General features: G+C 37.0%; 1 protein-coding gene across 1 annotated transcript in view; it reads left to right on the top strand.

Moving 5' to 3' along the window:
• The window catches only part of LOC137405972 (SH2 domain-containing protein 3C-like), a 34,033-nt gene extending 19,267 nt beyond the window's left edge, over positions 1-14,766 (top strand). The window contains exons 10-15 of the mRNA XM_068092460.1: positions 441-625; positions 3,061-3,215; positions 4,338-4,509; positions 7,422-7,514; positions 11,773-11,915; positions 12,788-14,766. Coding sequence (XP_067948561.1) covers positions 441-625; positions 3,061-3,215; positions 4,338-4,509; positions 7,422-7,514; positions 11,773-11,915; positions 12,788-13,019 — 980 coding nt within the window. The 3' untranslated portion in view covers positions 13,020-14,766. The remainder of the gene's footprint in view (positions 1-440; positions 626-3,060; positions 3,216-4,337; positions 4,510-7,421; positions 7,515-11,772; positions 11,916-12,787) is intronic.
• Positions 14,767-16,694: the final 1,928 nt, after the last annotated feature.

Below are 16,694 nucleotides of genomic sequence, written 5' to 3'. Positions count from 1 at the left end.
TATTATTGCTATACAGTACAATACATTGTTGGGAGAGCTCTTGTTTGTTGTGAATCATTTTAAATGAGGAATTCTGATCTTCAAAAATAAATTAATTATAGATTAAAATGACAAAGCTGGAAGATGGCTCTCTGAAATAAAAGTTACAATGCATTTAGTGACTTCTTTATTATAAGATACATTAATATACCGTAATTACCCAATTATAATGCTCCCTTTTTCATTCTAAATTTCAGCATAAAAGGTTTAAAAGCGATTATACTCGCATATATGATTATATCATATAGCAGCGCTTCAGTATATTCACTGCCTTTGTTTAAGTCACTAGTGTCAGAGAGAATTTTTTTTTTTTCAAAGATCCTTTAAGATTCGATGCTTATAAAAAAATTTTCCACTGATGGTTAGTGAAGACATTTTTTACTATTATTTAACGATTGTAGGGGGTGGCGGTGGAGAGGACTACGACGTTCCTGCACCCGCAGTCAGAGAAATTCACCAGTTTGTGATTCCAATTATTCCTCATAATTACATCGACGCAGGAAATTTTAAATCTGAGCTATTGACCAATCAGAATAAAGCTCTTGACCCAGACTGCATGTACAGGATGAAGGAAGTTTTATTGCAGGTAAAATATAATTTATTTTACATGTAGGGTTATTATATCCTAATGTAGCAAATTTTTGAAGGTATATCTATGGGTGTCTATACTGATCACTGCTTCATAAAGAACTCTCTTTGTTTGAGATCACAATTGACATTGGCTCTAAAAAATAGGCTTTTTGTATAACTTTTTCAAAACTTTCAAAATAAGTTTTTTGGTAGAAATATACCAATTTTCAAAAAATCTTTTAAGCTTTGTATTCTAGCTGTAATCAGGTAGTCAACTCTGACCTCATCTGAATCTGTTAGATTGGTCGGGAGTTGATCGTATGTTAAACTGCCATCTCTATCAGCTCTAAAATTCATCTGTACTTGGTATAGTGCCGTACGTTTACTTTTGTAGATTCCAATCTAAGACTGCGTGTTACAACACAAATTGTCTATTATGGGCAAAGCATAAAAAAAATACAGAAAATTTATAATTTCATAATTACAAAAATATGATTTGTTAGTTACATGTACCAGTTGTACCATAACATAACAGGAATAACATTAAATAACTTAGCAAAGATTCTGTCATCCAACTGTAAGTTCAAGATCCTTCAGTTGAAACTTAATTCAGGCTCGACGTAATTGTTACTGTCAAGTTGAGCCAGGTATGAAAATCTAGCTCAATTCAAGAGTTGAGTACATATGTTTGTGTGTAACCCAGAGGAGTACTGAGAGTTTAGCACATATGTTTGTGTGTAGCCCAGAGGAGTACTGAGAGTTTGTGTGTAGCCCAGAGGAGTACTGAGAGTTTGTGTGTAGCCCAGAGGAGTACTGAGAGTTTGTGTGTAGCCCAGAGGAGTACTGAGAGTTTGTGTGTAGCCCAGAGGAGTACTGAGAGTTTGTGTGTAGCCCAGAGGAGTACTGAGAGTTTGTGTGTAGCCCAGAGGAGTACTGAGAGTTTGTGTGTAGCCCAGAGGAGTACTGAGCTCCGTGCAACCTACTAGTATGATGTTATAACTAGTAGTTTCATTTTAGTCAGGCCTGTATTCCCTGGTTGCAAGTTGGGGCGGCAAATGTTAGGCGACTAGTTATACACATCTGGGGGTTTGGAGGGGGGCGATGTAAGTCCCCCAACAGGTTTCTTTCATGTAGGGCCTCAACTGGGCCTATCATGTAGTTTTAAAAATTTTTATCAGAAAGTGTAAATATTCTATTATTTGAGATTTGTTTGTTTTAGGTGATGGGACTGCCAGGACGTTTTCAGATTAAAATAGGCTACACTTGACCGCAGTTACAACGCTCAGAAAAATAACATCTTTTTCTTTTGAGCGTTTTAACAAAGATCAATTTTGCCGATTTCACTTTAAGTCCATCCGAAAGTTTCTACGCTTTCGATGGGCCATTGCCAAGCAGATGTTTGGTAAAACTTGACCTTTTGCAAACCTTTATAAAAATCGTTAACAAGAATATTGAGCCGATGATGATAATAATGACGCCTAAGAACTACTAAAAGTTGATGTTTATCTCTATGGCTTGGAATAAAGTGATGTTCTAAAGTGATAACAGCCGTCTTGGCAGCCATTGGGCAAATAACTGTTTGAGTAAATGATGTTGAGGTCGAGTTATCTAAAGCAATTAATCATTGCGTGGGAACGGACCAAATAAAACAAATCCGTTCGAATTAACCAATTGTTCGAGATAAAATTAATTTTTACATTTTATTTGAGGGCGAGTTATCCGAGTTTAACTGTTTTTCTAAAAAGTTGGGGCGGCTCAGCCGGCCAGCCGCCCCAGGAATACGGGCCTGGTTTTAGTGAGTAGTAATTGAGACTCGAGCAGTACTTAACATAAACTTCATTCTCAAACTCGGGATGAAATGTTTAAAATGTTAATTGTGTGAGAACTTGCACCATTGCACAACGTGTAACAAACTGATAATAACCGGGCTGCTTGACTTTTAATGCAGGCAAAAGTCTCTCTAGTGCTTTCGCTTTGTGGATAGTTTTATTACTAACACCTTAGCAGTCTAGTGTGCTGTGAAAGATCATCAGGTGTGCCGATAAAGCACAAAGAATAGCTATGTGCACAATTATTCTGGAATGTCGGAGAGCAGTCGATGGGCGCAGGTGCTGGAAGGTTGGGCTACTAGGTTGAATGTCACGACTTTGAATTTCGTATGATGCAATTGGTTTCCCAATCTCCACCTGTGGAGGCTGCTCTTATCAATGTAAAGATTGTATTGGACAGTCCCTGCCCATCACGGGGTATTCCCGTATAAAGTTTCACGAATTCCGAGTCTGGCGGTAATTTGTTCTTTGGCACATTTCTGAGTAGCCCATGTAATAGTGGTAATAAAATCGCATTTATCTGGGTGCTGCTTCTCTGTGTCACGCACCTGTCAGACCCTTTCTGTTTATGTCAAAAGTACTTATACTTGTCAATCTCTGCACTGTTCTTCATGCATTTTAGGTCAATCACCAGCTCATCTCCCAGCACATCACCTATCTCGACCTTCACCTTCTCAAGGTCATAAAAACACATAGCCTTGGTGCTGGTATCTTTAGTGGAATAGAAGCAATGACTTTACCTCAAGGTCAACACTTTCGAGAGGCCGCTATCGAGAGGTAATATTGGTCACGGTACCTCTATTAAGGGGTTATTAGATGTCAATAGTTACTGAAAGGACTGGAGTCCTACATGACACAGTTGAATTTGTTTGGTTATTATTCCTATCTTGTCGACATTTGACCAAACCTTTACAGTCGTTTTTATTTTCTCTCTTAATTAAACTGCACAAAACCCTTTTCTCATGGTATGAAGTTTGAAAATTAGAACTGTAACTGTTGTTATACGTTAAATAAAAATAATTTTTCTGTGCAAAGACTTCTATTACCAGCGCCGGGCATTCACCTAGGTATAGTATAGTTTATGGCAAGATGGCAGCGTAGTGATTAGCGCGCTTGTCCGCAGATCTGGTGTTTCAGTGTTCATTTCCAGTGTGAAGCAGGTTTTTGTTCCTAATGCTAGCAAGCGCTGCAACCATGCATATTTTATCGCTGTAAATGGACATACAAATAAACCAACAAACCAACAAACAGTTTGATTTACATATATCGATAGATAAACGAGTGAACCTACCATAAAAAATAAGGTTTTTGTTGGTTTTCTACTTTACAAGTAGGTGAACTGAAGTTCTGGTTGGGTGATGTATAGATTCAGAGTTATAGTGAATGAGGGAAATGATATATATAGTTTGAATTAATTTATATATTTTTACTATTTTTGTTTAGAGTTTTCACCATTCTCTAGGTGTTTGTTTACAATACTTGCGTTATAAAAAATCTTGCTTGTTGTTCGCTAAAACTTACTTAGCATATATAAAACAAATTTTGCTAAAATTTCATGTCGTATGTCAAAAAAGAGGTGGTAGGTCGAGTTTTCACTGTATTAGGAAAAGAAACTATAGACCCAAGTTGTTTACAGTACACGACAGAAGGAAACTTTAATGCATAGGCTGAGTAGTATTATTTTAAAAAATAATTACAGTTGGCGATGTTCAATAATATACAAGGTTTTATAGATTTTTTGAATATGAAAAAGTGTTGCTACTGTTAAAACGCGCATACACTATAGGCTTCAAATGCTGTTCCCATAAGCAGATGTATTAAACAAGCTCTTCCTATAGTCGCCTTGACAGGTTGCTAGACTTTTGCTGTCGCACCTTGAAGCAAATTGAATTGTTACAGGCACTGCTGTATGTCCTTCATCGTGTCCGTTACTATCCTCGCTTGCACTGACGATTTGATGGAGCGTTCACAGATGGTCAAGCATTGGATATTAATAGCCCGAGAACTTCTCAGGTCACATGGCAACATGTTTAGCTTTGCAGCTATCATGCACGGCCTGCTTGCCTTCCCGGTTGGTCCTATATCCTGATAGAAGTCAGGAATCTTATCTCTGTGGTGCTTGACATATTGTTAACAGTGATGTTGTTTCTATGCATTCTGTTTATTTAATATTAATTTGAAGCTCATTGTATGGAGTAATTTATGAATCGAGTCGCACTATATACATACAGATGTGCCAGAGTAGCATTCTGACCTAGAACATTCCGTAATCCAGAATGCAAAAATGCAAATATTTGAAAAGGGAACTTCTGGAATTAAAAAAAAAACATTGGAGAATGTTCCGGTTGCTTAATACTTTATCTGGCATAGCTCATTATTAGGAAGTTTAAAAAACTCAACAAGTATTATTTTAGGTTCTTTACTCGCTTTAATCTCTGGGAATATTGTCAGCGAATATTCTGCATTCTACGATTGACAAAAAATGCCAATTTAGAAATATTTCGCTAATGTGCTTTACCTTTGTGTTAAATCTCTGTGCATGTTGGGATAGTTTGGGGTTTCGCTTTCAACTCGCGCAAACTCAGTTGGGGAAGGAGAATGTCTTAAAGTTACTCATTATGGTTTTCCATCAACTTGTTTTGCTGTAAAAGGTTTTTGCAAATCTGAGCAAAAGATATTGGAAGCAGTTCCAGCGCTGCTCTTAACTTCAACTTTTCAACTTCGGAAGTCGCTAGGTAATACCAGAATTGACTAAATAAATAAATATTATATTTTAATTATACGTAATTATAATTAAGATCACGATATTAGATGGAAAAATACTAGTCCTTAGGATATCAACTAAAGACAGCTTCACTCTTAGATATGCTTGTACCAACATCCTGTTACATGTTAACACCACTGTTATGGAAGCCAAATATGTAATTGCCGATGCTTATTAAAGCCGTTTCACATTGCAGCTCTGTTATCAGACTTTCAGTTCTGCTAACAGTATAACAGAAATTTATAAGAGTTTGGGTTGAAGGAATATATGATAGACTTTCCTATGAAAATTTATCAGTCTATATACATGGTACAGATACATGCACGATACAGTCTATATACATGTACAGATACATGCATGATACAGTCTATATACATGTACAGATACATGCACGATACAGTCTATATACATGTACAGATACATGCACGATACAGTCTATATACATGTACAGATACATGCACGATACAGTCTATATACATGTACAGATACATGCACGATACAGTCTATATACATGTACAGATACATGCACGATACAGTCTATATACATGTACAGATACATGCACGATACATGTACAGATACATGTACAGATACATGCACGATACAGATTTATAAAAGTTCATGTAAAAACGCAAATTCAATCAACTTTAATTATTACAAACATAATTTGTTGTGTTCTCGACATTATTTTATGTTGTAAATACTATTTATACACTACTATAATAGGCCTACTATATTGTATATACTAAGATATAATAAATAATATTATGTGTTGTTTGTAAAGACAACCTACATTAGCTTTATGACAATGTATTATATTGTTATTAAAAAAAAATTTTTTCTATTTAAACAATATGCTATCAAAGGCTGTTAAAAGAAGACTGTTAATTCCCTATTTGCATTTCTTTTCAGCAATATGATACTTATTATCTATATTTTATATTTAATAGAAGATATGTTTTGCATATGTATCTCTTTAGTAGTTTCTGTTTTTAGCATGATTGCAATCAATGTTGTATTATGCTTCTCAACGATAAGCTTACGCAGTTTCACTAGATTCAGTCATAAGCATCGACATTTTTCTATCTGCAAGATTCTTTCAACTAATAGTCTACACATATAGGCAAAGTTTATCTATAAAATAGATTAATAAAGTAGACTATAATTCAAGATTAAATTCCACAAATTTGATCGCCGTTGAAATGCTCAGAAGGAAAATATGTGCAAAACGATGTCGCTAGTTTTTATCGTTGCAATATTTGATATCGGCTATTGTGTTCAAGGATCAGCACAGCATTACACGTCTCTAGTCTGTCTGTCTCTTTGCAATTATAGACATAAAGGGCACTTTCTTGAATCTGAGCGGTTTAACTGGGATAAAGTTTTGTCGATTTTAATCTTAAAACATTGTGGCACTCTGATTATCTCAAAAATCAAAAGCGATCCCAAATACTTTCAGACAATACTCACAGAGACTTTCTGATAAATGTACTAAAATTTTGTGTGTAAGTTCAGCTTTAAAAATGTGATTGCGTCAAATTTTAGTTGATTTTAACAGAAAGTATTGATTTTTATCTATCGGTTGATACTATGTTTGTTTGTTGTTTTTGGGCGATCTCATTGTCAAGATATTTGAAGATTAAAATAGACAAAAATTGAACGCCGAGAAAATTGAGCTTAAAAATGCGTGATAACAACGCTAGTTTGTGATGAAATCACGATATTTTGAGCTCCTTTTTCTTGGCGTTCAGCCTATTAAACATCCAGTAACAAGCTACGAGCGATGTTAAATAGCTTATCTACCTTTCAAAAAAGATTTAGGTTATTTTGAAGACTGAATTTAGATAATAATGGGTTTTAAGACACACATCTCTGTCATTATAAATCGGACTAAAATCCCCAACTGCCGTTCCTAAAAAGCTAGCAGACGTCATGTATTTATGGGTGGAGCTTGTTGTGTTAGTTGTGTTGTTTTCGAGATGTTTTTGAAACGCTGTAAAAAAACCTTCATGACTTGAAAGTTAGTGGACCGGCTTATTTTCAGTACAAAATCGGAATCGGCATGTCTGATTTGCCTAAAAAAACCATGAAAGCTGTTCGAGTCAGTTATAGTTTAATGTGGTTGTTTTTATCTGTGATATCCTACCTTATATATACATATGGCCACTCTAGATAGCAGCAGTGCAGAGAGAACTAATGCGGTTTTTGTCTTTCCTTTCAGGTCGACCGGTTGAAAATGACTTGGAATATTCTAGAACGCTGTGAGCCTGTTCTTCTCAACCAATGGAAGACCAAGTTGCTTACATCGTACAAGGTAGTGTAGTCAGGGCCGTATCCTCCTATACTGCAGCTACTGCCATGGCAGTACCATTTTTTGAGGCTCAAAATCCCGGAATTCACGTCACTTTTGCTTGATTTTAACAATTTGGCTGGGTAAATGACCATAATGTTGTTTATCAGTTGCGTGGGGAAACGGCATTTATGTCGCTTTCGGTAGACGTTTATAAAGCTACTGTCTCGTAACGTTAAACAAAGGATATGAATGCTAGTAAGTTTTAAATATCATCAACAAGATATTAGTCGATAAATTAAGATATGAAACGATTATCTGATAGGCGTTGCTTTGTGCTAAAGAAATGGCGCCTCCTTGGAAACGAATAAAAGCTGGAAATACCAGTCAACATCGGCTCAACTTTCAAAACGGTAAAATAAAATATTATTTGATCTCCGATTGTAAGTGATTTTAGAATAACAATAATTCAGATGATGGAAGTGATGTAAAATTTTTAGACTTATACTTGGAATATACAGAGAAAAACGATCGTTATGGTAGCTCGCACGGCAACGTTATAGCGTTGGACTCTACCGAAAAGAATGTTTCCTAGGATTTCATACAGAGACAATTGTACATGGTTGTATTTTTTGTACTAGTAGATATGTAAATGAATGCTTATGTACAAAATATTTTGTTCATAGAAATAAATTTAAGTTTGAGCTATGCATGTGACATGCATAGCTCAAACTTAAATCTACTACTACTTGCTCAGTATTATAGACTATAGTATAAGTGCATTATTTTTAACATGGTGCTCTATTAATTTTACTTTTTAACTTTACAATATTATTTAATGAAATTATTTCAAAGGAGACTACTCGTCTCCTACACCATTCAGCGTTGTATCCGGTGATAATTCTACCTCATGCTAGGTATGGCCAACCCATTTAGCAGTTCTCATTCACATATTTTTAATAAGCGTTGTTAAAGACAATCTCAAACAGTTTTATATTTAGAAAACTGGATTATAATGTCAAGTGTGCTACATTTGCACCATTTTGACTAGTTACACTAAAGATTTTCCCGGGGGAGAACCATCGGACCCCCCTTCCCTCCCTCACCAAGAGGGCGCTCGGTACCCCTCTTGGACTCTCCTCGCAGTACCATTTTCAAACAGGTGGATACTGCCCTGAGTGTAGTATCAGCTAGTTGAAATCACTTACTAGGTCTTACTAAATACACTGCATCATCCACCTTGTAAAATATCATTAGCTTACTTCAGGGGTTGATAGGCAAATTTACTACCAGCTTTTTGGTTACTCAATGAATAAGTTCTTAGCAAAAGCGGGTAGTATTTTGATGAACTGGCTGTGAGTATAGAGCCAAATCTCTATATTTATAGGCATCTATGAAATTTGGAAATGTCTTCTCTTTGTAATTATTATAAGAACAAGGACAGACAATTCTATCAAACTAAAGATGCATTTACACCGGGACAATTTATTTCATTTGCTTCCATGCCAACAAAGTCTATTTGGTATAAAGTGAAAAACAGGTGAAAAAATGTCTAGGTCCCAGTCGCTGATGTAAGACCGGTGATAGACTGCATATCATATTTGTCCATATTCGATGGCTGTAATTGATGAAGTACAATATGGAGTTGACCCACATATGCCGCAATGTTAGTAGTGCAGAAAGTACAAGCAAATGGAATGGATATTAATGTTCTATTTCATTGGCTAAAAGAGTTAACCTATTTTGTAGTCGGAGTTTGAGTTGGTTTGGTGGAAAGTCTTTGTAAAAACAGATTTAAAATGTAAACAGGCTAGTAGTCATTCCAGCTCTCTCAGAGGAAACACAACTCTAGCGAGTAGTCATGGTGTGAAAGCTTGTATAATTCAATACTTTTAAAATCATTTGATTGGAATGTTCAGCAAGTAGATAGTACACTATTATAACAAGGTTGACCTTATACATGTCTCTAGTCTCCCTTCAGGAATCATGTGTCTGGTCCACACAAACTTTCAGGAAACTGATGGAACTCGTATGTAAAAATTGGTGTAAAATGTTACCAACCAAAATGTTGAGCTCGGTTAAATTCTTGACTAATGTGGATTGTTTTGTATTGTAGCTTTACCAGGTTATGTCTAAGGGTGTGCGTCTACAGGTGCAATAGGACTAGACACAATTCTTTGAGGTTGAATAGGTTATTTTATTATGCGTGCCAGTTCTCGGTATGCACCGTGAAAGCTAAAATAAAAGTCGTAATGTTAAGAGTAAAATACGTAAAATCAGCAAGAATGTGATAAGAAATACGTTTATAAAAAAATGATTAGTAATTACCTTTTGCCCTTTAATGTTCTGGTACGGCTAGGTTTATGTTAGTTTATAATCATGTATGAGTTGTCTCGCCGTAGTGGTTTCTAACTAATAAAGAAAACAGAGTTTAAGAAATATTAATACACAAATAATTCAAGTTGGTTAAAAGAAAAACGACAAAATCAAAAATTGGATAAATATTAAATGGTAAATACCTTGTACTTAAGAATAGAGTGGTATAGTTGTCCAATACACAGTATTTTAACTCAACCAAACTACAGAGACCGGTGTGACCAACTGATCTGCACTAGATGAAAAGCGTAGGTAATCCTAAGCCGTTCTGCATGACTAACTGAGAAAACGGCACTAAAACTATCGGCCGATACCGCCCCGTGACCGGACACATCGCAACAACGAAAACGCACCCCAGCCAAATAGTTTCACTGCACCACTCACACGCATTGACTCAGCATTGTTAGCTTCGTTAAGGCATAAATTAACTAAGTTAAATATAAGGGTTAGTCCAATATAAAAGGCTGTCCTTTACATGTATTGTGGATGGAGTTACAAATTGTCGAATCAGAAGAGGCTTTAGATTCAATTCACAAATAAGCTATCAACCATTACTATACCGGTAGGCTGAATAAAATCATTCATTTCAAGGGGATGATAGTCACTATATGTTTCCATGACAAACATGAAGCGCATCATTCGAATTTGGAGTTGTGCGCAGGTTGCTTCACTGTGCGAATGAAGTGTTTTTTATGGATATTCACATGATGCGAATCAACTCCGGCGCCTTGTCGAAAAAAGTTAAGGAATTGTACGCTATAAGTTGATAATTAGCGACACACGTGTTAGCAACGCAAATACGTGAAACTCGATCAAGAAAACGTATCATTGACAATGTTTAAAATTGAATAGCTGGCGCAGTATTTTAATTCGTATCATTCGCAAGTGCTGTTTCCATTATTCACAAGCATAATAGATTCAAGAAAGTTTTGCACTCAAAACTCACCTAGCTTGCGGATTTATGCTGTTTCCATGATGCGGTTAACTTATGGATTGGCTCAAATTTGCGCATCGTGCGTGTCATGGAAACATAGTGAGTATGGGAGTCGTAAGGTCATACAGGTCATCATCGACTTACGGTCGCCTTTGGTTCCGGCCAGTCGTAAGATGATTTAGACGCAAATCGATTTTATATAGTGTTACTTAAAACTTTGAATGCAAAACCATATAAATAATTAATAACTGTAGGCCTATCAGGCTAGTAGTAGTTTCTTTTTTAACACAGTCTTGATACTTCGATGTATGTGAAAAGAGTTTTTGCGTTTACGATGGAATCTGTGTTACTACGTATTTGAGGCTTAAATTTTGAACTGTTTTGATTACACATGATTTCTCTTTATTTGCGCAATAAATGCAAGGAGTTAGGGTGAGACGCGAGGAGTTGCGGTCGGAAGACACTGTGGAGGGTATTGAACAGCCAGAAGAATATGAAATGGTTCCAAACAAGAGCAACAGTCAGAACGTAACTGGTCGAGCAAACAGTGTTAATATCATTTTAAAAATGTTAATTTTTGTTTTAAAAAGTTAATTTTTGTTCCTGAATGTAATATAAATATGGTTTGTTTATGTCATTTGTTCTTGAAGGTATATTTGTAGCATTTGATAAGATTATTATTATATAACTTATACATTTGCAGTTTTGTAGCATATTATTTGATAGCGTCATTGCGGTAATCTGAATCAGCTTACGATTGATCGATGCTCATAACCCCTCGTCGATTGCACATAAAAAACCAGTTTCGGCTTGCGCTACGCCTCGCCTTTAGCTGCCTGGCCTTCCCACATTGGTCGTAAAACCGGTTGGATGTATGTCGCATAGGTCGTAAGGGGACGACTTACTGTACTTGTAGTTAATACTCGTGTTTGTTTTGTTCATTGAAGTCAATATGATTTTGTAATTTGGTAGGAGTTGACGGAATCAGCTAGTAGTCTGGCCCTTGACAACGTCAGCATTCCTTACATAACTCCCATCTGTGAGCTGCTTGATGGCAACAATAATGAGGAGATTGATGATCCTGTCATATCATTAGCTCACCTTGACCTCGCCAGGTATTTTGGAACAATTATGCGAAACACAATTTCAAGTTAGCTGTATAATTATACTATACATTGTAGTCTCTTTGGTATTAAGTAACTGTAGCTGGACCTGGACAAATCTGGTTCAGAGTAGCTGAGTAGAGTCCGAGTAGTCCAAAGTAACGATGGCTGACCAGCTGCAACCCTCTTCATTAACTTCTAAGAACTTTAAATATGTATATCTTTGACTGCGATAGTTTATATCACTTTTTTGAATATGAGTATCACCAGCTAGCAAATCATGTATGATTCTACCCTTGCTTAGGAGCCAATGAATGACGTACAAGAAGTGCGCTTCTAGTTTATGCGCAGATGCTAGTAGCAGCAACTGCTGACACTTTTCATATGGACCAGCTTAATCAATCGCCATGCAGCCGTTACCTTTGCAGAGAACGCTACCATCAGTCCTACGCAATGCTCATGAAAACTGGCGGTATGCCCGGCGATGCCCTGGGTTTCTTTTATTGTCGATCAGATAGTCTGCAGGCGGATGTTTAAGAGGCTGGTTCTCACGAATCAGGCTAAGTATTGAAACCGAATGTTTTAGTGGCATGGAGCATATGCGTGTGAAATTTGGATGGAATTGGCCATAAAATGTAGAAACGCGTAGCATTCATGTGGACTAACAGACAGACACACAAGTACAAAGTGGGATTTATTAAAATAGCTGGAAAAAAATTTAGACAAAAAAATGCTAGCTGCATGACTCACAAGTCATGGCGCCTTAAATTCTTTAAATGAACACGTAATTCCTACATGAATACACAACTCCAGTGTTGCATTGGATATTTAGTTGAAGTATTTCCTGTTTGTTTTGCTCTAGACTGAAGCTCTGATTTTTGTAGGTTGATGGCCAGTCAGACCTCGGACTACAGTCGCAAGGGACTAGCAGTGCTCAGGTACTTTACACTTCGCCCCGATCTCAGAGACTTGTTCAAGGTCGAGCTACATCTAAGGCTATTGTTTGGGCACAGCGGGGCTCTGGCTCAGCGCTCTCAACGTAAATCAAAGTTCCAACAAATTCTTAATATCCTTTCAAAACGTGCGGAGAGTAATGACTTGGGGACAGAGTTCTAATTGCTATCAACTTGCAAAGTTGTATGATTATCTTTTGTAAGGGCTTGCTTAGCTTCACCCATTATTTATTATGCCTGTGCTTCCAATTCCTTAGAACATAATCTATAGAATCATAGCCTCTCACGCATTCAAACTCATTCCACATGCTGCCTCTCCTGCGTTTCAAAGTCTTAATCACTTGTGCCCTACATCTGACACGCCCTACATCTGACGCGCCCTACATCTGACACGCCTACATATGACACGCCCTACATCTTACACGCCCTACATCTGACACGCCCTACATCTGACACGCCGTACATCTGACACGTCATACATCTGACGCACAATACATCTGACGCGCCTTACATCTGACACGCCTTACATCTGACACGCCTTACATCTGACACGCCATACATCTGACAGGTCCTACATCTGACGCACCCTACATCGGACGCACCCTACATCTGACGCGCTATATATCTTACACGCCCTACATCTGACATGCCCTACATCTGTCACGCCCTACATCTGATACGCCCCACATCTGACACGCCTTACATCTGACACGCCCTACATCTGACGCGCCCTACATTTGACGCGCCCTACATTTGACGCGTCTTACATCTTACACCCCATACATCTGACACCCCATACATCTGACACGCCCTACATCTGACGCGCCGTACATCTGACGCACCCTACATCTGACGCACCCTACATCTGACACCCCATACATCTGACACCCCATACATCTGACACGCCCTACATCTGACACGCCCTACATCTGACGCACCGTACGTATGACACATGCGGAGTGTCTACGGCTGCACATTCTATACATTCTAGTCAATGCGAACGAAGAAAGTCCTATGGAGTAATTTCTGAGTCATGATTAGCTTTAAGTTTGTATGCTAGACTAACTCCTCACTAGCATGGCGGACCATAATCACTATGCTGACAGCATACAATCTCATGAGTTGGTAGGACTTTAAGAGCTGACAATTTGATGCCGAAATGAGCAACAATGTTGGTAGTTTCTGGTTTGTGACAAGTCATAGATGTTAGCTTCGGCGAGGTGTCAAAATGCACACTGTCAACAGCATCTAATTAAAAATGCTTTCGAAGTAGAAAATGCAAGAGTAGACAACTTTACATGACATTTTCAATTTCATCGGCACAATTTTATTTATGATGATGCGTTTGTACCGTAATTTGTGATCGTTTGATGCAGTATGCTGTGATTGGCTAACTTTACTAACCAATCGTTAAATCAATCAAATTTAGCCAGCAGCTATTGTGCATTTTTTAGCCCTTACCTTTATTCCGGTGATTTTCCGGAGTGTTCTGTGAATATTTGGCTGTGAATTTCTGCTTATCCCTTTCAATGTTCTCTGTCTGATTGATTTTGGCTCATATGGAATACTCGGCATTGCCAATCCTATCATCAGTATTGTTAGCTGATAATCATCTCTGTGTTCTACCCAGCATTTATATTACCCATAGATTCTGTTATGTCTATTAACTATTCTATGACTGAGGGTTTCAGTCAGCCACCTGGACTAAACTAGATTTTGCTTGATGTTTAGGCTGTAGAGAGTAAATCTTTTATTTTCGTATACTCTACGAATCGCATGTTTTCTAGTTCTATGCCGCCGATATGTAAAGTAGCACCTACCTCACCCTTTGTAGCACACCATCGGTAATATGCTTCTGTTCACTTGATGTCTTGCTAGATTTAGCCTAGGTTTAACTTATCCATTAGGTAGAGCTCTATTTTTCTTCTATTTTATACAAAATATGTAATAAATTGTCAAAATTTATTTGAAATACTTCGATTTCTTTCTTATTTCTGTAGTATCGTTACTGGGTTTAGATCAGGGCTCCCTGATTCTGGGTGCACGCACCTTTAGTCAGATCATAGCAAAAAGAGGCATAAAATGTCAATTATCATAAAGTGAGTTGATTTTATATGTTGCTGTGTGAAAAGGTTAGACTCTTCTTAGATTGATTTTTCAATAACATATTGTTTTTTATAAATTACAAATATCTGTGTACAATATGCTTGGAGCTTTTTTGTTTCATTCATTACAAGGAGGTGGCGAGGCTGTCTGCATCAGCCGTAGATGAAAACGATTGTTCATCTACGACTGATGAACTGTCGCTTTTATGGTTCATTAGTCGATGAACCTTGAAAAGGGCGATTCATCAGTCCTTTCTATGTTGAAAAGGAAAAGAAACCATCATCATGAAAAGGACAAAAAAGATGGTTCGAAGATGAAAATTAATAGGGATGCGCTGGTTTAGATGATGAAGCTTGACCGACCTTTCATGGTCTGATAATGTAGTGAAACGCTACAAGCTATAAAGCTTATTTTCACACTGATGAAGATATTCTACTAGAGGAAAACGTTTTTCCTCATACAAAGAAGCTGTGCCCTTACAACCTACAGTTTAATAAGATGTATGTCAAATTAAATTCACACCAATTTTGGCCAGTTTTAAGTGTCAGCTCCAATACTGCCTAAAAAATGATTTGTACATTGGAAACCTTACTGTCCAAATATCCAGTCGGGCTTCTTGGGACGGACATGTGCATGAGTAAACAGTGCCTGCTGGACATGTGCGCGATTAGGATGGTTGCCCAGTTACTTGATGTACTGTTTTAACCCTTTCGATGCCAACCATGTATAAGTTCGGGTATCTGCCAAGTGCCAGCCATTTTACCGAAAATTGTCGATATTGTTTCGTGATATGTAAACAGTATTTTTTTCCAATATCAATCTCTATCCAGAACATTTTTGTTACATATTTTAATTTGCCAACATTTTAACCAATATTGCTATGCAAAAATTCAATGGATCTATAATTTGTGTGATGGTAAAGCTATGTGAAGCTACGATCGATGCGAAGCTAAAATGATCTTCCATGATGTTCCTTACTCTTACAAAATTATTACTTTCATCACTATCAGAGACAGTGTTGCTGATTTAATTATCTGTATAATTACAAAAATGTGAATCTGAATTGACTATGTCATCAACATAACTAATTACCTGTTTTCTGACATGCGCGTGGTAATTAATGAACTCACACAAAAAACATGTTCGTTTTGAAATTAGAAATTCTCAAACAAAAGTTTAAAGTTGCTTCGTTAGCTTAGGCTAATTTTATAGACAAAACTTCGGACAACACTGTAAAGTTCATAAGAGTTTTAAAGATCGTGGGTTATGTTGTCAACGAATAATAAAATTTGGTAACTACGCAATTGTTGGGAAAGTCGCAATAATGCTTCTACAGCAGTGGTCCCACGAAAACACATTTATGCGTCTACGGCAGTGAAAGTGTTAAGGACTTGATATGCACTTCTTTCATTTTTTTGTCCTTGTAAACGTTAACAGAGTATAATTATACAGAAATAAAAACAATTTGATCTTTTTATTTATGATTAAAGCGAGCCTTATTTATTTATTTGTTTATAACAAGAAAGTTATGCATAAAAAAGGTAACAGACCTAGAAGGAAAAATTAAACTAAAAAATGTAATATTCCTTGTACCTTCACCTCATCGCATAAAGATAGAAGATTTCGCTAAATAATATTTGGAGTGCTAGTCTGTCTGTGCATTTGGTTTGTTATATGATCACCATACAAAGTAATTTTAGCTTTGCACTTGATGTGTACGCAGTGTTCACAC

This window comes from Watersipora subatra, chromosome 10, assembly GCF_963576615.1.
Source record: "Watersipora subatra chromosome 10, tzWatSuba1.1, whole genome shotgun sequence".
NCBI lineage: Eukaryota > Metazoa > Bryozoa > Gymnolaemata > Cheilostomatida > Watersiporidae > Watersipora > Watersipora subatra.
This window is presented reverse-complemented; position numbering and strand designations above follow the sequence as displayed.